The following is a 27998-nucleotide window of genomic DNA, read 5'->3' on the forward strand; positions in this document are numbered from 1 at the left end:
CAAGAGATTCAATGACAAGATGTACATTTATGAATGACTTTTAATAAACTTCAACAATTATTAACATTAAGGGAACTATTTTGCTATTCTGCTTGGGTTAATAGTCAATTCCGATTCCAATTCAGTTGCCATAATATTTATATCATTTAGCTGATTTAATTCAACTCTTTTGAAAGATTCAAAGACATTTATAAAGCTCATTTTTGATTTTCAGTTAAATTATCAAGGAATGAATAGAACAATCATTTATTATCAAAAAATTGGGCGTAATTATTTGGCATTTTGTGTAATAATTATTTGTAACACTAATTAAGGCGTTATAATCAAGATAAGAAAACTTATTAATATTAACACTCGATAAATACGACTGATTATGAACAAAGGTGTCAGAATATTGATCGAGTTTCTAATTGGAATCATCAAGTTGTCAATAGTCGAAGCTCAAAATGCTACTTTTACCTCTTATTTTGTGTCTATTTAACTTTTCTTTAATTAATTCAAGTAAGTTATCGAACTTTAAACTTCTAAGTTTACTATTTACTCATAGAAATGATTTATTTCTTATTGATATTAATTACTAACGTTATTCTCATTTTCCATTTTGAAGTGTCGTTTATGGATTTTCGTCCTGAGATTAACCAAGGTTCGAGAATTATCCATGCATCATTAACGGATCAGGTAAATAATTTTATAAATTAATTAAACTATCAACAGTTTGTTATTGTAAATTCAAAATTACCAGGAAAGTGGTAAAGTTTGGCAGATTGAAGAGATGATCTCTTCAGCGGCTCGACTCGAAGGTAAAATTGATGTCACATCGTCAGAAAAACCCAAGGGCACTCATGCAACTATTTTCTACTCGTACAAATCTTATGATAATAACAAGCGACTTGTTATGCAAAGTAAGTTTTCATTTTCATCTTTTATCCAATTCAAGCATTTGATATGTTGACCAGCATTTATTGAAGAATTAGCTCCGACCATTAATATACCAAACGAAATAAAAAAACACCCATTCCACATATTAATAACTTGGGTCGACAAATGAACAATACGTGTAGTTGATTGTTTCTTTTGAGCAGTTTTACTTTCGATCAACTTATCAACTTATTGTTTGTTTTCATATCGACCCATAGATAATATTAAGATCAAATCAAATTGTCAATCAATAGATAAGTTATTACAAATATTAATTATTGACTGATGATTTTTATCAATTGTGAGTAAAGTTTTATCGTTTTGTTTGACTGCAATTCAGATAATGATTGTGATCTTTATTCATACAAATCTGATTGGGATAAAATGTTACCTGGAGTAACCAAACCAATGATCAATACGATTCTTCTTATTGGTCCTTCATTTATTTATCGTATTGCTGATTCTCGATGGGTAAGTGCGTTGGAATTTGAGCATTGGATGCTGTAATTTAAAATAATTATTCTCATTCTAGAAAGAAGAAAATGACACCATAATTAGAGGAGCATTGATGCATAAGCAAAGCAAAATAATAAGTCAAAAGATTAAAGTCACCGCTTATTACAAAGGTAAGTTTATTCTACATTCTGTATTATCTTCATGGGAACATCAACCATTTGATTGATTTTACTGTTAAACTATTCAACAGACCAATTCGGCGATGTGACAGAGCCAAACAGAATAGAACTGACTGAATACAATCCTCTTGCCCTCGCTCTTAATCCCGACCAAGAAGATACCCGAAAATCACTCATATTAGATATTTATCTGAACTCAGTAACTTTTCAAGAATTGGCTGAATCGGTTCAGGTAAATTGGAAAGTAAATGTCATTGTTTCGATGAGTATTAACTATTTACTTTTAATTTCAGCCAACACCAGGAGTTGGTTGTCCCGTTTATCTACAAGATAATCTTGGAATTCCTGAAATCTATTCTACAAAAATTCATTTTATCGCAAAAGACACAGCCAGCAACAACAAATATCCATCACTGAAAGAGGTAAGAGTAATAATGGTTGATTATTTCCAATTACAATTAACTTTGATTTATCACAAACCATATCAACTCAATTTATTCTAGATTCATGGTGATTTAGAAGGTAAAATCATAAGATTAGCTGAGACACGGCTTGGGCACACGAATAATTATCTATATGATTATAATTTGGGTGTTCAATATCTCCTATCAAAGTCGGGAGATTGTAGAGTTTTCCCAATTGACCTGAAATCTCTTGGCATTGACATTAATGGTAATTTTCAAATGGGTCAAGCGTTCAATTGGTTAGATAAAATACCCAAGTATCTTGGTCAAGTTATTTTTGTATGTATTGAGCGAAAATAGTGTAATATTCATATGAAAAGTAATCCAAAACTGATCATTTAACCAAACACAGAAACAACGATCAGGCCTTAAAGTTGCAGTTTGGGAATCTGTTCAAATAGACAAAGTTATCGAAAGTGGAAAGTATGACAAAGTTGTAACAACAATTTACTTATCATCATCGGTAAGTAATTTGATTGAATGCTTTTAGATTGGCAATATTAATTACTCAATTTCTATCCAATTGAAGAATCCCAGTCAACACATTAACTCCAAAAATTTGAATAAAGATACGATAAAGTTTATTTCTTTCAGGCGACAGAAAAAATTTTCACTGATGACATGATTGTTGCAGCCACTAGAAATGCTTACAGAAAAGACTCTTTGGTAAGTGGAGTTAATCCTAAGTTGTCAACTTTAGAATAACAAAGTATATCTTCTTAATACAGGGAGTTTTCCAATTAATTGAATCGATGCAGCGTGATTTTTACGATGTCAATATTGATCTACCTGATAGTGAATACGAGGATGCATTCAAATTGGGAGATTGTTTCGCTGACCCAACTAAGCGCCTTACACTTACTATCCATTTATTGTGTGATGTTGGTATGAACGCTTGATAAAATCAATGAGTAAAAGGCAATGAACATTTTATTTTTCGCTTAACTTTAAAGGTAAAAAATCAAATTGTATCAAAAAAAGTGAGCAAATGACTTATGGCTTGCGAAAATCTCTTATGGAAAAATTGGTAAAAACCTACAAATTATCACCTTTACGAATTGTCGACGTGGAGTTTATTTTTTCCAAGGATCGTATCGAGGCGGATGTTACAATTATCGAGGCTCCAAATATAGTTGGTAAGAAAATGATCTCGATTCAATTTAACAAAATTTATCACTCGAAATATAATTCAATCTTCCAGATTCATTTTCCGTTGATTACAAACATATAAAAACCAGTTCGATAAAAGTTTTGCATAAAACTTCAGCCAAAAGCCCAGCTGAATGTCTCAGATATTTTTCTGCCTACTATTCTCCTGGAAGGTAATACCTAATTCAAACTATTGAATTCTTTTTATGATAATTGCTAATTAACCCTTTTACGTTTATCTAGTGTTGTTTACTTTTGTAAAAATGAAAATTTATGTGTTAGCACTGAGAATCCGGATGTTACGGAGTCAACTACGTCATCCAAAGGAACCGATTGTTCAGCTTTCAAATTTCCTCTGAAAAATTTAAATCGATTTGGCCAAGAGAAGTCGTTAAGTGATATTCATGATAGTCTTTTGGTTCAGATCGTTCATGAAACATTCACCTTAGGACAAGAAGACTCAGGTGATATATTGTTAATGGGAATACTTAAAAAGTGATCCAATAGGGTTTAGAGCACATATTAATTTCTCGTCTCTTGAATTCTGAATCATTTTTGAAGAATATACTTATGAAATAGTCGACGTTGTGGCTGCTGATAAGCGATCTGAAGAGAAAGAGAGAGAACTTTACAAAATGTTCAATTCTCGTGGTGCGCTGACTCCAAATGGATTGGACATTGTCGAAGTTCCAAGCATAAAACGATTTAGTGACTGTTATCGAGCTTGTTCAAAATCTGAAGACATTTTCTGCGAAACTTTTACGTTCTGTGATAATGCAGATTCTTTCTCTTGCATAGTGTCCAGTTTAAGTGAATTACAAATCAGCCGTAATTTGACATTTCAAGAACATTGTAAGACCTACGTAAAGAACTATCTTTCTGATTATACTCCACAAATCAACAAGGCTTACAAGGTACCAATTTCGGTGTCAAAAAAACTATGGGTCGATGACTGCGCTTCTGAATGTGCTAAAACGTCAGAATGTTTTTCATTTGGATTCTGTGATGGTCTTTGTACTTTTGGTGGCTATTATTCTGAAAGTAATACCAAGTTTGACTCAAAATGTACCATTTATACTCGTAAGTTTTTCATTTCTCAGCCGAAATCAATCAACCAACTAATCAATTACTCTTTACTTTTAATAGCTAAATTGTCCAAAAAATATCAACTAACTGGCTCGGAGATTGTTACTGAAGTCTTACATACAGAACTCGACCTGGACATGGATCAATGTGCTGCCTTTTGCTTCGACTACAAACAAGGAGATGATGATCAATGTAAATCTTTCAACTATTGTCCAAAAGGAAAAGAACCAGCTTCTTGTCAATTGACCAAATACTCCGTGTTCGATGATAAAACTGTCACCAATCAATCGACAAGTTGCCACAATTATCAAATGAAAACTAAACAGAATCAAGAAGAAGTAAATAAAGATAATTGGATTGCTGAAAAACCAAATGTTCGTACTACTGGAGTTGGTGCATTTGGCATAATCGTTTTATTCATGTTGATTGGTTTAATTGTTGGTTTTGTTGGTCCTTATTCAGTGATGAAAATCAAATCATCGGCAATATTTAGACGTCCATCTAACGATTTCACATGGTCAAGACAAGTCGATAATAATGAGGAAGATCAACATGAAATTCAAATCTGATCTAATCAAACAATTAATTTCACCTTTTATTATGTTTATATCAATAGCACAATCAAATACTCTAAAATCAATTTGTTAATTAAATCTTGTTTCACCAATATAGATAACTTTCTAACCTAATATTAAAAAATAATATAATATTTTCGGCCATTAAAGTACTATTAATAATACTTATCTCGAATGAAAAAATTGTCAAATATTGATATTTTTTATTATTAATTACAGTATTATGTATTAACGATTTTCTTAAGACATGGACAAAAAAAGTTCATTTAGCCAGCAAAGGCGGAGGCTGATACACTCACAGAAACTCTTTGAGCTTTAATACTCATGATTTTAGAATCTGATGCACCTTTTGGATTTTGGTCTTGCTTAGGGACTGAATTGCGTTTGCACGAGAAGCTGCTGAAGAGGTCGAAACTGTCCACAAGGAAAACCACCGTAAACTAGAAGGTCCATTTTATTTGTAAAAAATATCAATCATAAATTTAGCGATTAAAATCTATGAAAATTTGGTTTGACGGTTTGTTGTGTTGGTCTCATTCATTAAATCATATTTACAAAATAAATTGATGATTGTGAAAAATAAAATGACTCGAGAATATTTATTCAGATACCTTTGGAACTTTTGTAAAGGTTATTCTCATGTTAACCACGTTTCCAACTGATTCCGTTTCCTTTTCCAAATGTGAAAGTGTACGAATGATCCTAAAAATATTTATTCAGAAGCCTCTGGAATATATTGACAAGGTTATTCGCACTTTCATGTTTCAACAGTTTGCAACTGAAACTGATTAATAAAACTATTAATTAACTGGAATATACAGGGCATAACAGCTAAATGTCGTCTTATCATATACCACTTTTCCGACTTTGAGAGGCCACTGTTTATCAATGGCTTATGGAAAAGTTTCAAACCAGAATTTTACATTTTCTCTGCTGAATCGCAAATAAAAAATTGACCTGATAAATAGCCTAGAAATGTTAAATTGTCACAAGTTCGGATATTAAGTTGTTACGTTATTTTTTAATAGACTATGTTGATAAACGTTTCCAAATGTGAACGGTCACGAATGATCCCTAAAATAAATAATGATCAAAATTATCTTATTGAAACTGACACAAATGCTATTGAAAGGTTATGTTTCTTTAGCTGCAATTGAGACTTTAAAGTTCGACACCTGGACTTTTTTTAGGTATAAAAAGCGATAGATTCCAAAAGAAATTATCAGTCAACTATCTCATCTCATCTATTCAATTACATTGAAATTGAAAAGTTACGATTAACAAAATGGCTTTAAGACTAGCCAATTTAAGTGTTTTACTTTTATTATTATTCAACTATTTCTCAGAAAGTGCTAGTAGTGGTCCTTGTGCTGGTTATTGTCCTGATAATGTTGATACCGATTTTACTCCTGATCAAGATGACTTTATTATGCCCGATATGCTTATTGGAATGCCAGACATTAGTTCAATCGATAATATGATGAAAAGGTTAAAAACAATGACATCTGAATCCAAGTCTAAATCTGATTCTAGTTCTATTACTGGAACTGATACTAATTCTGGTTCTAGCTCTAGCGCTGCTTCCAATTCTGGTGCTGCTTCAAATTCTGGTGCTGATTCTGCTTCTGGTGCTGCTTCCAATTCTGGTGCTGATTCTAAATCTGGTGCTGATTCTGCTTCTGGTGCTGATTCTGCTTCTGGTGCTGCTTCCAATTCTGGTGCTGATTCTAAATCTGGTGCTGATTCTAAATCTGGTGCTGATTCAAATTCTGGTGCTGATTCTAAATCTGGTGCTGATTCTGCTTCTGGTGCTGATTCTGCTTCTGGTGCTGATTCAAATTCTGGTGGTGATTCTAAATCTGGTGCTGATTCAAATTCTGGTGCTGATTCTAAATCTGGTGCTGATTCAAATTCTGGTGCTGATTCTAAATCTGGTGCTGATTCTGCTTCTGGTGCTGATTCTGCTTCTGGTGCTGATTCTGCTTCTGGTGCTGATTCTGCTTCTGGTGCTGATTCCAATTCTGGTGCTGATTCTAAATCTGGTGCTGATTCTAAATCTGGTGCTGATTCAAATTCTGGTGCTGATTCTAAATCTGGAATGATTCCCACTGATATGATTGGTGTTGGTGCTCTTGCTGGTGCTGGTGCTGGTGCTGGTGTTGGTGCTGGTGTTGGGGCTCTTGCTGGTGCTGGTGCTGTTGTGCTGGTGTTGGTGCTTGCTGGTGCTGGTGCTGGTGCTGGTGGTGCTGGTGTTGGTGCTGGTGTTGGTGCTGGTGTTGGTGCTGGTGTTGGTGCTGGTGCTGGTGCTGGTGTTGGTGCTGGTGTTGGTGCTCTTGCTACTTCTAATGCTGATTCTGAATCCGATTCTGGTGCTGATTCTGTCTATAGAAAAGGATCTGGTTCAAGTTCAAGCTCAAGTTCAGGATCAACTGGTGGTCCAAGCTCTAACGGTAAAAAAGATTCAACAACTCAATCTTCTGCTAGTTCTGCTGCTTCATCTACCGGTGATAAATCGAAATCAGGTGAAGCTTCTAAATCATCCAATGGATCTGGTTCCAGTTCTAGTAAAGGATCAAGTTCAACTTCAACTTCAGAATCAACCAGTGGTTCAGATTCTAACGGTAAAAAAAATACAAATTCCGCCGCTCAATCTTCCGCTGGTTCTTCTGCTTCATCTTCTACCAGTGATTCAGGCTCTAACGATAAACAAAGTTCACCCGCTAAATCTTCATCTAGTTCTGCAGCTGCTTCATCATCTTCTAGTGATGCATCAAAATCAGGTAAAGCTCCTCAGTCCAACACTGGATCTGGTTCGAGTGCTAGTTCAGGGTCGAGCTCGGGCTCTGGTGGAGATTCAAAAGGCCCCTCAAATAGTGTAGCTAAATCATCTTCATCTTCAAAGTCCACCACAAACAATAACGGAATAGGACATGCCCCAGGTTCAGGATCATCTCCATCAGGATCACCAAAACAAGGTAAAGGTAAATTAGGTCCAATACCAATGGGACCTAATTCATCTTCGAGCGCAACTTCTATGGCAAAAGCCAATTCAGGTCCTAAGAAAGGCTCAATCCAAAAGGTTCATCAGATTCTGATATCATAAGTGTCGAAACCCCAGTCATGGGTATTAAGATGTCAGCCCCCGCCTTTGCTGGCTAAAACTGTTGCTGAAACTTTTATTGTTCATGTTTTAAGAAAATCGTTAATAATTAATAAAAAATAAAAAAAAATCATATTTGCCAATTACCGAGTTTTATCAAATGATTTACCATAGTGAAAACTGACAAATTTTTGGTTATTTTCAGTAGGTTATATTGTGTCTCAGCCAATATCTTCGAAGTTAAAGTCGATATCAAGTTTTTCTTTAAACAAAATTGTAGCTGATAAACTGAGCTATCATACGAAATCAAGAATTGCACTCAAATTTTGGTTTTCGAAATTCTATACTCTTATTAATACAGAAAACTTAAAAAAAAACATCGTCCATGATAATTGAATTTCTGAAAAGGAAAAATTTATAACTTTTCAAATTCCATCTACTATTCTAATTAGACTTTGTCCTTTAATTTGATATGCTTTTGATAAGAAATTCGTAGAAATAAAAGTTATTTGCAATCAAACGCCGGCATCTGCACTTCAATCACGCTGTGTGTTATCACGATTTTTCGCTCAAAGATGAAAGAAAATGAAACAGGCATTACAAAAATGTCCTGCTCTGGACGTGAAAGGTCAAACATTATTTCCAGGTTGAATAATGTTCAAGCAACAAACAAATCGGCAATACAGTCGGAAACCTGCTTCAATAATCGCTCTGAAGCACCTTCGTAAACGCGCTACTGCTTAACCTGCTCATCTCTGGCTATCAAAATTATCATAGAACTGCAATTCTAAGCTATCCACACTTTTTATCAGCCATCAAACGCATTGTAAATAACACTGACTAGAAAATCACATCAAACCCAATCTTGGAAACAATTAGTCATCATGAACAACAAACTGAACCACAATCATCCGCGAACCAAAAAAGTGCTTCAGAAAATGATCGAGAGGAAAACCCTATCAAACTCTCTAATCAGAATTGTACCAACGCGAAAGAAACCAGGTTAGTGGGTGAATCGATCCAACCAAATGGATGCTGTGTCAGAGTAACGAAAAATCCTGGCCTCAACTGGTAGTTAGTCTAGCAGGTCCACACTCCTTGACCGCAAAACACTTCAATATTACGGCCTCTAACTTAGCTCCACTTCCAACTGTTAAGGTTATCTTACCCATTACTATGCCCTTTGTTACGAATCAGATAAGTGAAAAATTTAGAAATGAGTCTCCATCTATCATAAAAATTAGTAACTAGTTTGAGGGAAACTCCAGAAACCAAAACAATTAAATCTTTAATCAGATTCATGTTATACTTCACTAATTGTTCTGAGAACTTGGCCAAATAAATTGATACTCTCCACAATTCATTGAAAAAGAATTAAGAAAATTTCTGCCATCTATGAGGCTGACTAAATCAAATAGGAACTCGACTAAACCTTTTGATAACTTGGCGAAAGTTACTGAGAAGAGCTTTAATATTCACATTGGCTAAGAAAAAAAACCACAATATACTTACAATGTATTAATAAAGAATGAAAATCAAACTACATCGTTTAAAACTGATAATTATCAAACTAGAAAGTTATTAGTGATTGTCATGGAGCTCAATCAGATAACTGAGATGGAAAAAAGAGAAAGAGACTCAAATGATAAGAAGAGGCCAGAGAGAAAGAGAGAGAAAGAGAGAGAAAGACAAAATAGACAGAAAAAGTTACATAGATTAAGAGAGTGAAAAAAATACGCAGCCTCATGAATGAAATCGGAGACTAATAAAGAGAGAGAGAGAGAGAGAGAGAGAGGGGGGGGAAAAAGAGCCTGAATTTCATGGCTTATTCTTTTCTCTTCATTCTATCTTACACTCTCATCAGACATCTCATCTTCATCATCTTCTTAAGTCTTCCCTCTGATTTATTCAGTAAAATATGAGAAAAGTTTTCATTATTATGATTAAATTGTAAATTGTCAGTGAATTGTAAACAAGTGAAAGAAGAAAAGAGAAAAATTTAAACCAATGAAATTGTCAATGAAGGTAAACAGTTGATCTCTGCGAAAATGTTATCAATGGCAATCCATCAACATCCTAACACGATCAACACATGATTAAAATGTGAAACATTGTTTTAACTGATTGTCATTCCAACAATTAGTGTGCTGATATAAATTATGCAACGTGACAAAAATATACAAGTTAAATAGTTGAATTCTGTGACAACAATTAAAGTTTAATAATTAATATTAAAAATGGAGGGAAGTGAACAGTCAACCCTTGATGGCAGGCAAACTGTTGATAATTATTTGAGACAACATCCAGATTATATTAAACATTGGTTGACAAGTAATTTAAAACCAGTGCAGTTAAATCAATTGATTAGCTCATTACAAGCCGATAAGGTGATTAAGATATCAACAATGGACAATGGTCAAGCTCTTACTGATAACAATCAAGTCTCATCTCAACAAAAAAGATCGTTAACTTTATCATCATCATCATCATCATCATCAAGCATCATTAAAACAGTATCATCATGTGAACCATTATCACCATTATCTCAGAATTCTAATGAATTATTATCAAGAATAGGAAATGATGATAAAAATAATGATGTTAAAGAAGAGAGTGGGAGTAATGATGATGAAAGAAAGGGGGTTAGTGGAAAAGTAGAGGTGGAAGATGATAAAAAGGGGGTGGATGATGATATTCTAGCTGAATCATATGTTGAAATGACCAAACAAGGACGTAATTCAGTTACATCTGAATTATTTCAGGATATAATTGAAGGAACCAGAAAATCACACCGACCAAGTTTAAATATTAACGAAGGTAAATACGAGAGAATCATTTTATTTCCCTTTTATTATATCACAATCAACGTCAATTTATTGATTATCAGTAAAATATTTAATCACAATCATCAAAATAACAACAAAAAAATCTCAATGATAATCAATCATCTTTTTTTTTATATGAACATATGATTGATTCTCTATGACGTTTACTGATTCACGACTTTGATGATTTCAAATGATTATCGATGAAAAATGAACCTGAGAAAAAAATGAGACGATGAAAGAGACCAGAATATAAATTGTAAGGTTGACATGAAAAGAAAATCTGAGAACTCTGAATGAGAAAGACCATGTGAGTCTATCATGAAGCTTTCATGGGATCATTTTATTTTTAGGATCAATTCTTTCATCTCAGTCATCACCCAAAAAACCACCACAACTACAACAGCATCAGCATCTTGATCTCGTCCTCGTTCATGGTAATAAAAAAAAAAGAAAGATGAAAAAGTAAGAGAAAGAGAAAGAAAGTGACTGTTCATGTAAACACCAAAGAGTTTTTTCATCTTTCATCTTGCTCATTATCTTCTCATTGAGAGAAGCGAATAAGATTATCCTGATTTCCATGATAATGATAAGAACTTTTTTTTTATTAAGATATTCTGTCTTCATCTTCATTTACTTTGGATGAAGTTGATGATGTTGATTATCATATGGTTGATAATTTTCAAGGTTATCTGTCAACAAGAATCACCATTGTTATCATCATGATTTTCAATAGGGAATTGAATTAATTTAACCAACAATTTATTCTGGAATCAAGATCATCGCTCATCATTTTATTATTATTTATAATAACAAGATGATTATCATATGATAGCTACTGTTATGTTGATTATCAGAAGTTAATAAAACCATTATTGTTATTATATAATCAAATCAACTTGATAGTTAATCATTATTGTTAAACATCATTAATATTGATTAATTATTCGTTTTCAATTGATTATAATCAATCAATTTGCCTTATTAATCATTTTTGAGCCATTAATATAATTTATTAATGGTTAGTAATTTTATTTGTGAATAATTGATTCAATTGTTTTCCAAAATGTTAGATGATTTGTATATCAAATGAACAATGGTAAAAGTCAAACGGAAACGGAAATGATGATTAACATTTTGAAACCAATAGTTGATTTTCAATGTTGATTATAAAGACAGTTATATATTATCTTTGATGATGACGATTGTAAGTTTTTAATGCGACTCAAAGGTGATTATCAAGAGGACAATTAGCAATTAGATCAGCTGAATGTAATTAAAATTCTGGTATATGAAATTTAATTCATCTCTCTCAGAAATTAATTATAATATATTTTCATTTCCCTTACCATTTATCATTCATGGTAATTATTTTTCTGTTATTCAGTTGGAATTATATTCAAAGTTGGTAAACAATTAGAGCCAGAACTTTTTGTTGAATGATTATCATCATGGTTTCAAAGTTTGTGTAACTTTAATGATGAAAATTTTTTCAAAAAATGAATAAAAAACTAAAAAAATACACATTTTATGTATGTTAGCATAAGACTTTATCCTTGTTACGAATCATTATTGGATAAAGATAAGTTATTAATAATTAGCTATAAGAGTAGATAACTGATCAATTTTATGAAACCAACTCTCGTCTGAATCTGAATCTTGAAAGACTAATAGAGAAAAGAGAAAAGTAGGATAATGGTGAGAAAAAAATTCGTTTCTATTTCTATTCTGGTAACATAATGAAACAAGATAGAAAATTCCCTGAAGACGGTTGGTTGTAATTCAAAGCTGTATTCATGAGAATGATGGTATTAGATTGACATGAAAATTTTGGACAAATTGTCTCGAGGAAGGAGAAAGACAAATAAAATGAAAATAAAAGCAAAATCGACTAAGTTGATTTATCCATAAGGGAACAGTAAAAATAATAAACAATGTTTTCATGGGCCAGCCATGTTTGTAACTGAACTTTCACCTCGTCTTCATGAAAACTACCAAAAAAGTCATGTAGGAATCAGAATTTTTGAATTAATTTTATGATCCAATTTTCATGTTAACACCAGAACGAGAAGTGATTACATCCTAGAATTGAAAAAAATATTTTGAGAGATTCAATCAGGCAATCTTATATAACATGTTCACTTGAAAAGTTAATCAGTTAATTTAAATTCAGTGAATTTAATTGTAAAAATCATTAATAAGATAATTATTTTTGCTTGATTAAACTGTGCTGTAATTGATTTTCATTGATAATCTGATGAATCCAAGTCATTAATGTCTGAAAAAAATAGAATATGATAACGGTAAATGTGATGATATTATGATAACATTGAACTAATTGTTTTGCTGAATTTTTTCTTCACACCTCTTGTCTTAACCACACCCCAATGTATCTTAATTTTCAGCTGATCAGTTATCTCGAAATGAATTAAGGGAACAATTAAGAAATTTATCTGAAGAGGATTTACTCATGGAATTGATTCGAGATATTTCAAATGAGCTGGACATTAATACTCTTTGCCATAAGATATTGGTCAATGTTTGCATTCTCATAAATTCTGACCGTGGCTCCTTATTCTTGGCTCGAGGGGGGAGAGAGAAACGCTTCCTGGTTCCAAAACTTTTCGATGTAACACCCAATTCCATCATGGAAGATGCTCTTTCCGCGGCGGAACATTATTCGAAAATCTCACCAATTCCATTCGGCTTGGGAATAGCTGGACATGTTGCACAACACAAAGATGTGGTCAACCTAAGGAATGCATATGAGGTATGAAGAAGCAAAAAAAAAACAATCTCGAGACATTTTATTATCCATAAATATCATTAGAATGAAATTAACTTTTGCTATTATAATTTTGCTAATAAAAAGATTTATAAATTTCACTTTTTATTAATTCTTAGAATTCAGAGAACCATCTTACTTTTTGAATATTATTCATGATAAAAAAAATGTTAAAAGAAGGATAATTTTGTCAAACTTCAAAAATTCTGATTAGAAACATCTTCTGACGATTACCATGATTTACATGATAATCTAGAAATTACAATGTTTTCTATTACAAGTTTATATTAGCATTAATACCTTCGGGGTATGTTCAGTGTAATTTATTTTTGTTTACATGAGGATTCAGGATTCTGTCGATATTAAGTTATGACATGATGGAAACTTAAACAATAAAAATATCATTGCTAATACTTTTTTTTGTTACCATTTAACATCCTCATCCCTTGTGATGGAAATAATGTTTTGATAACATTATCTGTTCAAAATGAAGGATGAATATGATGATGAAGTTGAGGGAGATGCTCAAGATTAGGGAGTGGAAAAAAAAGAAAGACGAGAAAGAGAAAACCCGAAAATCTAGGATTACTTTGATTTCTTTTTTGTCTTTTTTGCTTCTCATTCACACTTGAAGCAAGATCTAACCGAGTGTAACCTAAATTTCAGGGGAAAAGGTTACATGGAACAGAGTTGAAGTCAACCAGAATTTTGCTCGGATCAATCAGAATCCGGAAGAGACTTTAAGATAAATACGAGAATAGAGAGAGAGAACGACAGTTAAGAAAGCAGAAAAGTAAATATTAGGTATTAGAAACTTTAGTTTTGCCCTCATCGAATTAAAGTTCTAATATTTGAAAATTTTTCGTTCGATTAAACTTTCAGAAAGATTTAAACACTGCCTTGTCTCACTCTTTTCAATTCTGAAAATCTCATTCAATTTCAATGGTGAAAATAGTAAACGATTGTTATTTCAAAAATAACGAGAATTTTTATATCTCGATTGAAAATTCAATTCAGTTACCTTGATATTCGATTATTTTAATAATAATGGTAAACAACAATTCTCTTGGTAAATTTGTCTAGCATTTTGTTTAGTAAAATGTTTGTCTGAAAGTGGGTGGTGGATGAAATTGGTGATGGTAGGATGGAGTGTAAATATTACAAGACTAACATGTTTACACCAGAAAAAAAACTATGAATAAATAAAATTGAACCAATTGAATGTTAATCATTTTGATTAGAGTAAATTGGAAAACAATCAAACTGACAAATAACAAAAGCTTCTATTAAATAAACAGCAATTAGTAAATTGTTCATCTGAAACTAATCCTTGATTAATCCATGATAAAAATTTTCACTTTCTCCATAAGATTTACTTTCACAATTTTGTGGAGATTAAATTAGAGTTCTGAGTGATAATGATCAAGATTATATCGTTTCTAACATGATGCTGAAACTTAATGTGTTCAGGGCATAATATTAATGCTGATATTCTTGTGATATTAATTATCTTGAGACTCAAATTTCTTGATTACGTTTTTTTTTCATTTTCGTTCATTATATTATCTCTTATGAGTCTAAATTCTCAGAATTTTTCCCTTCCTAATAATAAAAATTTCAATAACTATTCCGATCAATATCATCCAATTATGACATGGAACCAAAATTTCAAGCCTTCTTTTCATTGAGTTAATAATTAACACCCTGAAACATGATTACTCTTGATTCACTTTTTCCAATAAATATTTACCTTGTATTATTATGGATGAAAACATATTATTAATACATTTGATTATATGATATCATTGCAGTTCATGTTTACTTATATTTCTGATAACTAATAATATCATGTTGGTGGTTCGAAGTAATCATGTTCCAGGCATCCTCATGATGCATAATCAAAAGCTGAATAAATAATCATCATGACTGATCTGATTTCTTGGTGATTATATAATATTTCTTGTTTACTTTTCTATTGGATTATTTAATTTTTCAATTTTAGTTGATCATCAACTGATGAAATCTTCATCTACAGTATGAGTAGAAAAACAATATTCATGATTGATTATCAGGGAGGATTCAAAGGGTTGGGTATATATCTTATCAACACAGAACCAGAAGTAATATCATGTTTCATTTTTACTCAATCAGTTGTATTATTCAGAAGATATTATTATTCTGGGATTCTGAACTTGATCATGAACAGAAAAGCCAAAAGTTAACTTTACCATCAATCAATATACACTAAATCCAAACTTATAATACATTGAATCTTTTTATGATGTTCATGGATCTAAGGTATCACGAAATCCAATGATCATGGTAATTTCAACTATTATTATTACAGATACACATAGACACAGAATTAAATTGATATTATAATAACCCATGAATACCCTGTAGTTCAATCATCATTATTCTGATTACTTTCCATTCAATTTCAACCCTGGTTCACAATCTACTCGATTTTTTGCCTCTCATGTTATTTTGCTATTACTTTTTATCCTGGTTTCTTTAATTTATTTACCTTCTTTCACCCAATCCTCTTCGAGTCACCAAGAGAATTAAGAGATTAAGAGATTTTTTCAATGGTAATTGTATTACATTTGATACTTTTTTCATCTCCACATCAAAGTGTATATTCAAATGAGCTTTTCATGGTTGATGTTCAGAATATTCGAAGTGGAGAGGAAAAAATTATTCTCATTTCTTACCATGACAATAATGATATTCATTAATTCATAGATATTCATTTCTATTTCTCTAATGATAGCTATCTGAACGATCCAAGGAATTCCGACAATTTTCATGATGTATTTATTATTATCATTTGCTCGATGAGAATTTTTTGTTTTACCAAGAAAAGAGATCTTATTAGAACTCGAAACTTTTTTCCTCTTTTTTTCTCATTATTAAACAATTTACCTTTATCAGCATCTTCTGATGGAAATTATTTTATTCAAGTTCAATATTAAGTTTTTCCTTCTGTCTCATGAATATCATAACGACAATTAAGAAAGAGAAATGCTAAAAACATCGAGAGAAACAGATTAATATTGAAAACTTCGTATGATAATAATGAATGTTTTTTTTTGTTATTTCCTGGTGTTTACCATGTGAGGTTTGTCTTTAAGATAAAGACATTGGAATAAAAAATCGATAACATTTTTATTATCCATCTTTTTGATCATGATGTATTCTGTTTATTTAAATGTTCACCAGGATTTCCAACTCATGGATAAAGAAGATAAGGAATGAGAAATCCAAATGAATTATTAGTCTAGTTATTAATACTTAGGATTAAGAGTAATATTTTTTTGTGGATGATTGAGTGGGTGTGGACAAGGTGAGATTATGTGTGTGATGAGATGGAAGATGAGCTTTGTCATGTTTAATTTCATTATTGACTATTATTATGTTAATAGTTTTTTTCACTTATTATTAATACTAATAACCAACATCAGAATCTTCATTTGAATCACCATGATGAGGATGATGCTTATCACCGTTCATAATAATCATCAAAATGATCAATTATCATCTTGTCATCTAAGTTTAGGTAATAACAGGAAACTCAGTCAATTGTGAATTTAACCGATCATGAGTGTTTTATCTACCCATCGTAGATAATTGATTATCTTTAAGTTCAACATCCATCTAATTGTTTATCTCGTGAATCGGCTGATTCTTAAACCTGATTGTATCATGACTTTGATGAATTACTTGAAAATTTCAGATATTAATTCAGAACTTTCACTAGAATCAAAAAACTTTTATAGTGATAAACATGTTCTTTATCATAAGAAATTAGATTTTTTATAAAAATTTCACTCCCATCAAATTAAAAGTTGATAATAGTAAATATCATCGATAAATTTCCCGCAATTTCTATAAATATAAGTTGGAAACAGAGTTGAACTGTATCTTATTCAAACGATAATTTATCTTCAGATTGTCTGAAATCAAACTTTTTAATAACTATTTATAAATATTTGTACTAATGATTGAGTCCAGCTTTTACATGTATATGAAAAGTTGTATCATTTTGCATGATACTTTTATTCTTATTACGAGTAAGTTTTTTTATCTTGAAAATTGATAACAATGCACATGTATTATGTATAAATCTTAAGCTGAATACTCAGTATTTGGATTCAAGGACAATGTTTTATGTTTAGAACGATCATTTAAAGCGGATTAATTCATCAAACTTGCACAGTACAAATTGTCTTTTTCTTTTAGAATATAATCCTTTTACCTTCAATTGTATTACAAGTTACTTAAGTTTCGAGTTACACCAGACTCTCTCTCTCTCTCTCTCTCTCTCTCTCTCTCTCTCTCAAAGAAAGAAGACGATCATCTTCACAGAATTTAGGTTCGTATTCAAATTAGTGCAAAAGCTAAATTTTCTAAAATGATGAAATTGATTCTTTCTGCTTAAGCCATTTGTTCTAAAGGTTTTCAAGGCTTGACGTGATCAGAATGTTTTTCGATCGATTATCTGAACACCCACTGAAATAAATGTAACATATCGATTTAATTCAAAAGAAAAGCTTAGATTGATGATAAGATGTCGAGAATCGAGGGAAATCACCGCATTTTTCCAATGAAAAAAACTACGTTGAACTTAGTTGTTCGAAACACGTTATGTATTGATATTTGGTTAATACAAGTACTAATAAAATAAACGAACAACTAATTCCCTGTGTATTTATTTGAAATTCATCGCTGAAATTTGAAAAGAATTGAATTGAAAGTTGTTATTCTTTCATCTATCATTCTCACCAGGATCATCGATTCAACAAGGAGGTTGATTCAGTGACCGGTTATCGAACCAAATCCATTCTTTGTTTACCAATTCTCAACGGACGTGGAGATGTTATTGGAGTGGCTCAATGTATAAATAAGCTACCAGATGGATCCTGGTTCAGCCAACAGGATGTTGAGGTACAGTTATCATGATAATAACTTAATGGAAAAAGAATTCACAATAAATTCAAGAAAATCTCATAAAGTAAAACGATCAATTATTGAACAAAAGATTTAATATCATGATTGAATTTAAAGTTCCTTGTAAACTCAAAAAGTTTATATCAAAAATTCTGAATTATTGTAATCATTTATCTACAGGATTTCAAAAAGTATTTAACTTTCTGTGGAATCGGGATTCAAAATGCTCAACTATTTGAACTTTCTGTTCAGGAATATAAACGTAATCAGGTAAAATAATAACTCAATAACTTTTACCAATGTAAACAATTAAATTCAATGAAATTGTTTTTTGGGACCTGAAGAAAGATTTTTATTAATAGAATCTGTCCAACAATTTTATTTGCAACTTCGATTCATATTTTAGCTTCTGCTGAATTTAGCACGATCCATTTTCGAGGAAACCTCTAGTCTTGAAGCTCTGATCAATAAGATAATGATCCAAGCTCAAGGACTTTTACCATGTGAAAGGTCAAGAGTTTACCTGGTTGATATTGACTCACTCGAAGAAAAGGTGAGATTTAATGAGAACTGGCCAAACAAACTTTCAAATTGTGGCTCAATAATTCTGATCTTATTTATTTTCTTCAGAGACAATCAATCAGCTCAATATTTGAATCTTCCTCTGGAGATGATAATTTTCACAAGCTCAGGTAATCATTATTGGTCAGTTTTAAATTGATTGACAATAAAATTCAATTCTGATTTCAGGCTTGGTGAAACTCATGATATCTATTTGAAACTTGCACACAAAGTATTACTTTCTGGCCAGGTAAGTTTTCTGTAGGTAGATCAATGATAATATTCAACTTTTATCCAAACATCAGAGTCAAAAAAGTTTTTAAAATCCTTAGAATTTTTTTATTGTCATATCATTTAATATGGATAGAAAAACGAAATCGAGATAAAATTTTTCTGACATATTAAGTTCATTTATTCACAGTTAAACAGATCTTGGATCATATTATCAACTTGAATATCGAATTGGGTGAAAGAAAGAGACTGATAAATTTTTGAATTTTAAATTTCTTTCCTTCCAAATAGAAAAAACCTCCAGGAGTAGCTTTTCATATCCATTGGAAAAGGAGAACTAAGAAAAGAGAAGTTCTTTCAGAAATGAATAACTATAGATTTCTAGAGCAACAAATACTATCATGGTATCAGAACATCATATCGCCATGAACTCATGGATTCATTTCTTAATCATAAAATTCAAGTTTATTTTTCTTTCTCAATCTCAATAAAAGAAAACTTGTCAATAGGAAATTGATAATATCTTTAAAGAAATCTAATGTATATTCGGGTTATAATACTTTTATTAAATTTGATTCCTACTGAATATGATGATAAAACAGATTCTATTATGTATCGATAACAAATGTTAATATTCAATACTTTATCCTCCATAATCCATTCAGACATCGAATCGGAATTGCATTAAAAACTGTGATGATTTTATGGAAATTGATAATTATGATAGTTCTGGAAACGGAAGTGCATCCACATCTTTGAAAGGAGCTCGAGCGATTTTATCAATTCCAATTCTTAACTCATCTGGTATTGTTATTGGTGTCGCTCAGATGATTAATAAAACGGCTGGTGATTTATTTACCGACGTTGATATATCCACACTCGAGGTTCGTAACATATATCGAACTTATTGCTATAATAGATTTTTTAGCGAAAAATTCTGCAAACTTTTTTTCACTTGGATTTTTAGGCTTTTTCGATATTCTGTGGATTAGGAATTCATAAAACGCAAATGTATGAAAAAGCGATCAAGTTAATGGCTAAGCAAAAAGTGGCCTTGGAGGTTTTATCTTATCATGCATCCTCATCAATCGAGGAGACAAACAACTTAACTGTGAGAATTAGTTCTGATCGTTAATCACTGAGCTCTAAGTAATTTATTTCTTTGTTTTCTAGTCTATGAAAGTTGAAAGTGTTCAGTATTATGGATTGGATAGTTTTTCTTTCAGCGATTTCAATTTATCGGAAACGGATACATGTTTGGCCACACTCAGAATTTTCATGGAATTAGGACTAATTAATAGATTTCAAATACCTTACAAGGTGATCAATCATTCATCTGTTAATTTTGATATTTAAATCTCATCTAATTTAATCTTCTCATCGTTGATTAAGGTTCTATGTCGATGGTTATTAAGTGTTAAGAAAAATTATCGCCCAGTAATTTATCACAATTGGAGACATTCATTCAACGTGACTCAAACCATGTACACAATTTTAACGGTAAATTTGTTGCTTGATCGTTGAAATACAATTTTACTAATGGTTAGTTGTTATTCAATTAGACTGGAGGAATGGAAAAGATTATGAATCAACTTGATATTTTGGCTTTAATTGTTGCATGTTTATGTCACGATTTGGACCATCGAGGAACCAACAACTCATTTCAGTCAAAGTAAAGTAGTTATCTTATTTTCAACTCAGTCATATAATTTCAATAGCTCAGAGCGATTTATAAATTATTGTTCTTCCAATAGGATTGACTCTCCATTAGCAACTCTTTACAGTACATCAACTATGGAGCATCATCACTTTGATCAATGCATAATGATACTTAATAGTGAGGTAAATTAACAGAAAGAAAACAACAAATTATCAACAATTAACCTGAGCAAAAAATTATTTTTTTTCGACAGGGTAACAATATACTTCAAGCTTTATCACCAGAGGAGTACAAATCCGTTGTCAGCCTGATCGAGTCTTGTATTTTATCAACAGATCTTGCACAATATTTCAAGTAAGATGGACAAACATTCAAATTGAATATTTAATTGTTTACCTAGTTTTTTTTATTTCATTGCAATTTCCCACTCTTAGTAAACGAGATAAATTCAAGGACTTGGTTTCAAATAAATCAACTGAATGGATCGGTAATAATAAAACAATTTTAGCCGGAATGCTTATGACTGCTTGTGATGTTTCAGCAATATGCAAACCTTGGTCAATTCAATGTCGAATTGCTCAACTTGTAGCAGATGAATTTTTCCAACAAGGAGACTTGGAGAAAAATCAACTCAATTCCCAGCCGATTGCCATGATGGATAGGGATAGGAAGCATGAATTCCCAGTTATGCAAGTAACGTTTATTGATACAATTTGTCTTCCAATTTATTCAGTAAGTTCAGCGCAATCAACCAATCGTACAAGCGTTTCATTAGAAAAAGACCACAAGAGAAAAATATAAATACAAAATTTTGTTCTCATCTTGTATAAATACTATTTAGATCCTGAGTGATTGCTGGCCTCCTCTCAATCCGTTATATAAAGGATGTCTTGCAAATCGTACTCGGTGGTTTAAAATTCAATCATCGGTGGATAAGAGTGATGAGGATTTTGATCTTTCACGACAATGAGCAAATGAGCTGTGACAAAAAACTCGCTTCCTAATATTTATTGACCATTTTCTCTTACTCTTCATTTTCGAATCCTTTGCACAATTTATGGATACTATACTCTAGTTGCAAATAGTTGTTATGATTGATATTAAAGTTGTTTTCATTTTATATCAATAATTAAATTGTTGAACTGTCTTCCTTCACGATTCAATTAAGAACTTAGTTCTATTCTAAATTTTTTATACTCAGGACCTGGAACAATGTGGAGTATCAATTTGTGATTTAAAGTTTTTCAATAATTTTGTTATCATAAAAATAAATGTTTCATTCAAAGATTCAGCTTCAGCGATAGAAAACAAAGAGATAGGGAATAGCCAGAATTTCACTAAATAGTTAATTCCGATTGGATACACGGAATATGAATTCCAATTAATTCACTTCCATGGAAATATAACCAATTTAGGAAAATTCCGAAAAGGAACCAATTAAATCAAGTCTTAATTTGATTAGACTTTAATCTTTATCTATTAATTTTAATTATTTAATTTACAGAATCAGCATCATTTAAGGTCAATTATCTAACCCTACTGATTGATTGTTGCCCACAATCAAAATCAACAATCAACAATCAAAATCAACAATTAAATTAACATTGTTAATTAATCACACAATTAATACGATTCACGTTTTTTGATGCAAACATTGAGAAAGAACCTGATGTGCTACAGAGACACCGAGACCCTTATTCGAAAGCTTTTCAAATTCCGCACCAACAAAAAATAGAACGATTGTTGTAAAGGTCGAGGGTCAAAAGTTATAATTTTTTCAAATTTTCTCTTTCTTTTCTCTTTCTTTTGACTTTTGCTTCTTTTCGTATCCTTCAAATATTAGTATTGTTTAACAGTTGCATTGTTGTTAAAAATGATTTTAAAGAAAGAGAAAGAAGAGAGAGAGAGAGAGAGAGAGAGAGAGAGAGAGTGTTTCCGTAATATCTCAATATTAAAACTTATCGCACAAACAATGAGTATTTAATTAAAAACAAATGACCACAAAATAATATAAAACCAATATATTACAAAAATGACATACAAATTTTAAACTTAAAACATTGAAGGGACATTGCCAACTGGCCTTTTTCCTTTTCCAAAAAGAAAAATGGAGGATGAGGATGAAGATAAGGACGAGGGAGCGAGGAAGAAGGGAGAGAGAAAGGGGAAAAATTTGGTTAATGATGATGACGGTACCAGGTGGATAAACTTGTTTATCCACCTGGTCGAAGTTACCAAGACATCTTCCGGCGGCCATCCTCGTAAAGTCCCTTTTACGATAATAACGATTCAAACGACTCAGTTCCAATTCCATATCGAAGGTTGCAGTTAGGTTGTTCCATTTGCGATTACCAAGGAATACATAGAAAATTTTAAAGAAAATATAATGATTATAACTTTTAAGTTGTAAATTGATTGAGATGATTTGGTTTGCGTTAATTAAAAATTTGTTTTTGTGACTTTTGACAATAATAACTAATTGTCTAAGTGATTTTTCAATTAATTTTGTATTTTTTTTGTTTACCAACACCAATAATTTCAATGTATATATAATATATTTGATTATAAACCGGACCAATTCCATGTCGAAACGGGGGTATATGATCTTTGTTCAATAGGTTCAACTGGGAACACAAATAGTTGATGGAAAGCTTTCTCATCTGAGGTCAAGGCATATAAATCGAGACCTTCTAATTCCGGAATACGGTGATGACGAATAACTGAAGATGGTTCAGTTTCTTTTTGCCAGTTTTTCCAGTTTTTATCGCACGAATTGAATTCTTCTATTTCCGCTTTCGTGGGTAACTTTCCGTGAGTTAATAATAACTTTGTTGCCTTCTCATAACACTTGATGGTTGCGCGAGCGTCCCTTTCGGAACTATGGCCTTGAATTAACGATTTAGAATTATCACGATTCCAAAACTTTATAGAGAAGAATTTTACCAATTTAGAAAGAGCAATCGGTTGTTTATCCAACGATTGATTGAACATCGTTGCAGTATCGACAACCTTAACTCCATAATGAAAAATAAATTCTTGATCTATTCCTAGATGTTCTAGATCATTTCCACCATGAACGATTACTCTCTTATGAGCCAGGATCTCCTTTAGTCTCGATTGAACATTAGTTAAAGGAACTCCATCAGCAAAATCCTCAATCTGAATACCGGTGATTGCTGTTTTCGGATCTTTCATTCTTGTCCAATTTTTAATAGACGCGAAGTAAAGGTCATGACATTGACCTTTATTACAACCAACCCATCCAACTACATTAACACAACCGACTGTTCTTCCACCACCATAACCTTCAGCGTCGACAGCAACCGTTTGAATCTTCTCATCGGGGGGTCCAATTGGTTTTAATAGAGCCAAATACTGTGGATTGAACTCATGATTTCTCCTGAACCAGGGTTTACCTTCGTAGACCGTGAAACATTTACGTCCAACGCTATTCGATTCTCCGAGATTTCCCGCAATTGGTGTAATAGTTTTATCCCTTTTGGGGTTTTCTGGGCACACTGTTCTCATATGCCCCAATTCCAAACAGTAAGAACAAACTCTGCACTGATCTCGCTTGTGATCTTTACCATAACAACCGGTACAATGACGATATCCAATATTAATTCGTTCCTTGCTCGGCAGTCTTGCAATATTCATTTCCTCAAGCAATTTACTTCTCATTTCGATCAGAGTAGAGAATCCTAGGGCTTGTATCGTCAATTTTACGAATTTAGAGAAAGAAGGATCAGTCGTGAAATATCTATAATTTCTTTCTCGATTGTATGGATATTTGAAATGGAAATATTCTGGTCGGATATTTTCCGACTCTAACCATCGTGACGGTACCTTCCAACTAACGTGTACGACCTTTTTCTTCTCTTTTGCTTGTTCTTTTGATTTCACGAATGCCACTGGGTTAAATCGCTTGTTTTGAATTCGGTTCCTTTCGTCAAATTTTTCGGCCAACGGTTCATTTTGAACGAATGTTTGTTTGTTTTTGTTGTTTTTTTTAATAACCTAAATTTCCAAATAACTATGGAAATTTTTATTAAGGAAGAAGTAATAATAATAAAGAAATAAAATAACCGATTAGTAAGATAATAAAGTGATTAGATAAAACATAATAATGATGATGATTGTTGGTTAAAATGATTAGAATGCTGAAATTAATTGTGGAGATTGTATTGTCGGCGCTACTGGTATATACACCGAACGGGCTTTTAAATGGTTAATACACAATATGTATAACATAGTCGGAATTAAGACACAGAGAAATATGAAAGAGAACCAATTCTTTTCCAGCCAATACAAAAATGAATACGTATATTCACTTTTAGCTTCCAATTTAACTTGTTGTAATTCAATCTCTTGCATGTCCACAATCTCAATTTCAAAAGCAGGGACATCAGTTTCTAAATATCTTAATGCTTTTTCTTTTATATCAAATGTATATTGTTGCTTGAGTTGAAGTCGATCTTTTGTCCAATTAAAATTTCCAACAGAAAATGATTCTGATGGGGACAAGATAAATGGATTATTTGGACAAGTATAATTTTTTCCATCGATCGTTATATTTCGATTGATACAAAAAATATGAATGTTTTTGTAGCCAAAGATTACTTGAGAAAATGAAAGTTTTGGCTTCGTAGGTGAGCAATCAGAAATTTTCCAATAAGCATTCGTTTCTTGCAAAGTCTCAGCTTCATCACAATGAAAGTATTCATCGGTTGGGGCTGGAGCAGATACAGCTTTGATTTTGTTAGTTTGTACCGGACACAATTGTTTCGTGTATAAATCTAACAAGAATGTTTTTGGTCCAATATATTCCACCATACAGTAAGATTGATTAACGGGTTTAATCAATTTGTTGAATGTTTCGATTTCAACGAAAGTTTTGTTTTCGCTTATGATTGGTACACTATAGTCAAGAGTTATTGAATTATCATTATTGTAATTACAACTGAATGTCTTTGTTCTAAGAATCGGGCATCGATTTTTGCAAGGTGGATCCAGTTTCAATGAATTATAAAATTCATTCAGAGTTCCAGTATTTTTGAAACCATTAATTGATCTAGAGATGTGAGTAAACCGTTGGATAAGTTCAATAAAATCGACAAATAGTGTTGACATTACTTCTTCCAATCTATTCACTCTCATTTCTAATTTTTCTAAACTCTCGACAATAGTATGAATATTTTTTGTTATATTGCTAACAACTTTTGAAATTGATTCATCATTGAATCTCGTAGTATTAACTGTTCTTAGAATATCATTACGGACGGATGAGACCTCGCTTCTATAAATTGAAGTTTTTTCTCCACTCCAAATCTGGACGATTGATGGCACAACTAGCGATACTCCAACGAATATTAAGGAAGAGGCTAAAAAGACACCTCTCTTTCGAGTTTGTTTGTATTCTTTACACAGGTTTTTGACGGGTCTGATGAAATGTTCCTCGTACATGGTTTTACATTTTCGTTTCAGTGATGATACTATTTCTGCCTTTTTTGAGGTTTGAGCTGCCTGTGAGTCTGTTGTATCAATAAAAGTTTCCGTTTCATTATAATCAGCATAATCATTTTGAATATTTGGCGCTTTGTTGTTTAGTTTCTTTTTTAAGAATTTCATCAGGGTAATGCAAGAGTAAGGATAAAATTTGCAAAACTCTTTTGTAGGTGGACATTGATGTTGGTTCATAGATTGAAATCCATCTATTGTTTCGTTTTTGTAACCAAACTTAGTTACAGTCGCATCATAGAAACATTCTTGAGTTAGTGATCTTTTATTTGTTCCTTTTGGTTCATCAGCTGAATATGAGACATTAGGGAAGAGAGCCTCACATGGGTCAAAAACAACAAGTATGTGTTGGACATCAGAGCGTCCAATTTCCACTTTGGTGTCTAAATAATTCAACACATAATCGCTGGAAGGAACGAAGTTCATTTTTGCTTGCACATGAAATGAAATGAGTAATAATGATGTGAATATACAACTTAACCGCGAAAACTTTTTCTTGTGGGTTAAAGAGTTAAGTTGTTTACTTTTTCTTGTAATTAATTTACGTTTTTGAGAGACACCATCAATTATCTCTTCCTCTGACATTTCTTCCGCTGTCGATTCAGGTTCAGTTGAAGCTTCCGAATCGACCAAGTCTGCAAAAGGGTCAGGCACATCTAAATCTCGAAGATTCCGCGGTTCGTATTTCTTTAGTCGTTCTACATTGTAAGGTTCGAAACTTGAATCGTTAACAAAATAACTATTGTTTCCGATTTTTCGTGTAACCTTATAGGGTCCACGGTAAGCTTGGGAAAACTTTTGGGGTTTTGGGAGGATCTGAACAAGTACTAAATCACCGATTTTAAATTGAACATCACGATGATTATTATCATATTCAATTTTTTGTTTTCCTTTTTCGTGTTCAGCATATTGTCTTGCCAATGCTCTCATTTTTGGCCATTCGTCGCGTAACAATTTATCATAGTCTTTCAGGTCGCGATATTTTGTCTTAGGAATATCGTTAAAGTCATTCGGCATGATTGGTTCTCTTGCATGTAACATAAAATAAGGAGAACAACCAAGAGTTTTATTGTTTGAAATATTATAACAAAAGGTAGCGAGTGACAAATAACTATGCCATTCGTGAGGCTTTTCTTTTGTGTAATGAGTTATAATATTCGTAATTAATCCATTAACTTTTTCAACTTGACCATTAGTTTTCGGATGGTATGCAGTGGAATGAACATGTTTCATATTTAACCGCCACGTTAGTCCAGCGATAACATTGTTGAGGAACCCAGTTCCCCTGTCAGAAATCAACATTTCTGGTGCTCCATGTCTGAGGATTATTTTTTCCATGAGAAAAATAGCCACTGCAATCAATTGTTTTTTCAGTTTCAGCATATTTAGTAAATAAATCGACGAAAACTATTATGTATCTTTCACCACCAGGGGCAGAATCTTTAAATGGCCCAACAAAATCAATGCCAACTTTTTCGAATGGTCTTGTGGTTATTATTGGACTGAGTAGGCCCTTGGGTAACATGTGTTCAATTTTAACTA

The 27998-nt window shown here is 32.1% G+C and overlaps 3 protein-coding genes across 4 annotated transcripts; all 3 read left to right on the top strand.

Annotated features, from left to right (window-relative positions):
* The first annotated feature begins 367 nt into the window (after nt 1-367).
* On the top strand, nt 368-4995 carry LOC128395021 (uncharacterized). Its single transcript, XM_053355407.1, has 16 exons — nt 368-501; nt 608-678; nt 743-902; nt 1259-1389; nt 1451-1544; nt 1625-1785; nt 1847-1975; nt 2057-2296; nt 2370-2480; nt 2612-2683; nt 2746-2902; nt 2971-3153; nt 3219-3339; nt 3410-3630; nt 3728-4246; nt 4313-4995. The coding sequence occupies exons 1-16, from the start codon at nt 447-449 to the stop codon at nt 4819-4821; spliced, it is 2934 nt and encodes a 977-aa protein (XP_053211382.1). The 5' UTR covers nt 368-446; the 3' UTR covers nt 4822-4995.
* Nucleotides 4996-6012: 1017 nt separating this feature from the next.
* Nucleotides 6013-8070, top strand: LOC128394865 (fibroin heavy chain-like). Its single transcript, XM_053355234.1, has one exon. The coding sequence runs from the start codon at nt 6113-6115 to the stop codon at nt 7928-7930; it is 1818 nt and encodes a 605-aa protein (XP_053211209.1). The 5' UTR covers nt 6013-6112; the 3' UTR covers nt 7931-8070.
* Nucleotides 8071-9758: 1688 nt separating this feature from the next.
* LOC128394719 (cGMP-specific 3',5'-cyclic phosphodiesterase-like) lies at nt 9759-22073 on the top strand. Of its 2 annotated transcripts, XM_053355075.1 has the most exons (16): nt 9759-10744; nt 13158-13522; nt 18326-18484; nt 18668-18757; nt 18894-19040; nt 19118-19179; nt 19238-19298; nt 19945-20163; nt 20247-20390; nt 20453-20599; nt 20672-20779; nt 20842-20951; nt 21034-21121; nt 21193-21293; nt 21374-21671; nt 21781-22073. In XM_053355075.1, exons 1-16 carry the CDS (start codon nt 10165-10167, stop codon nt 21907-21909), a joined length of 2808 nt encoding a protein of 935 aa, XP_053211050.1. In that variant the 5' UTR covers nt 9759-10164; the 3' UTR covers nt 21910-22073. The 2 variants fall into 2 exon arrangements, with proteins under 2 accessions (XP_053211050.1, XP_053211051.1); XM_053355076.1 differs by lacking the exons at nt 18894-19040; nt 19118-19179; nt 19238-19298.
* Nucleotides 22074-27998: the final 5925 nt, after the last annotated feature.

Source organism: Panonychus citri, unplaced genomic scaffold (genome assembly GCF_014898815.1).
Source record: "Panonychus citri isolate SS breed McGregor unplaced genomic scaffold, ASM1489881v1 Contig00140, whole genome shotgun sequence".
Taxonomy (NCBI): Eukaryota; Metazoa; Arthropoda; class Arachnida; order Trombidiformes; family Tetranychidae; genus Panonychus; species Panonychus citri.

Excerpts from the sequence above, each read along its gene's own strand:
- LOC128395021 (XM_053355407.1), top strand. The coding sequence starts at position 447 with ATGCTACTTTTACCTCTTATTTTGTGTCTATTTAACTTTTCTTTAATT. Across the intron at positions 1,976-2,056 it reads AATATCCATCACTGAAAGAG|ATTCATGGTGATTTAGAAGG; the intron begins GTAAGAGTAATA and ends AATTTATTCTAG. Across the intron at positions 3,154-3,218 it reads CGAGGCTCCAAATATAGTTG|ATTCATTTTCCGTTGATTAC; the intron begins GTAAGAAAATGA and ends TCAATCTTCCAG.
- LOC128394865 (XM_053355234.1), top strand. The coding sequence starts at position 6,113 with ATGGCTTTAAGACTAGCCAATTTAAGTGTTTTACTTTTATTATTATTC.
- LOC128394719 (XM_053355075.1), top strand. The coding sequence starts at position 10,165 with ATGGAGGGAAGTGAACAGTCAACCCTTGATGGCAGGCAAACTGTTGAT. Across the intron at positions 19,041-19,117 it reads TTGACTCACTCGAAGAAAAG|AGACAATCAATCAGCTCAAT; the intron begins GTGAGATTTAAT and ends TATTTTCTTCAG. Across the intron at positions 21,294-21,373 it reads GATCTTGCACAATATTTCAA|TAAACGAGATAAATTCAAGG; the intron begins GTAAGATGGACA and ends TCCCACTCTTAG.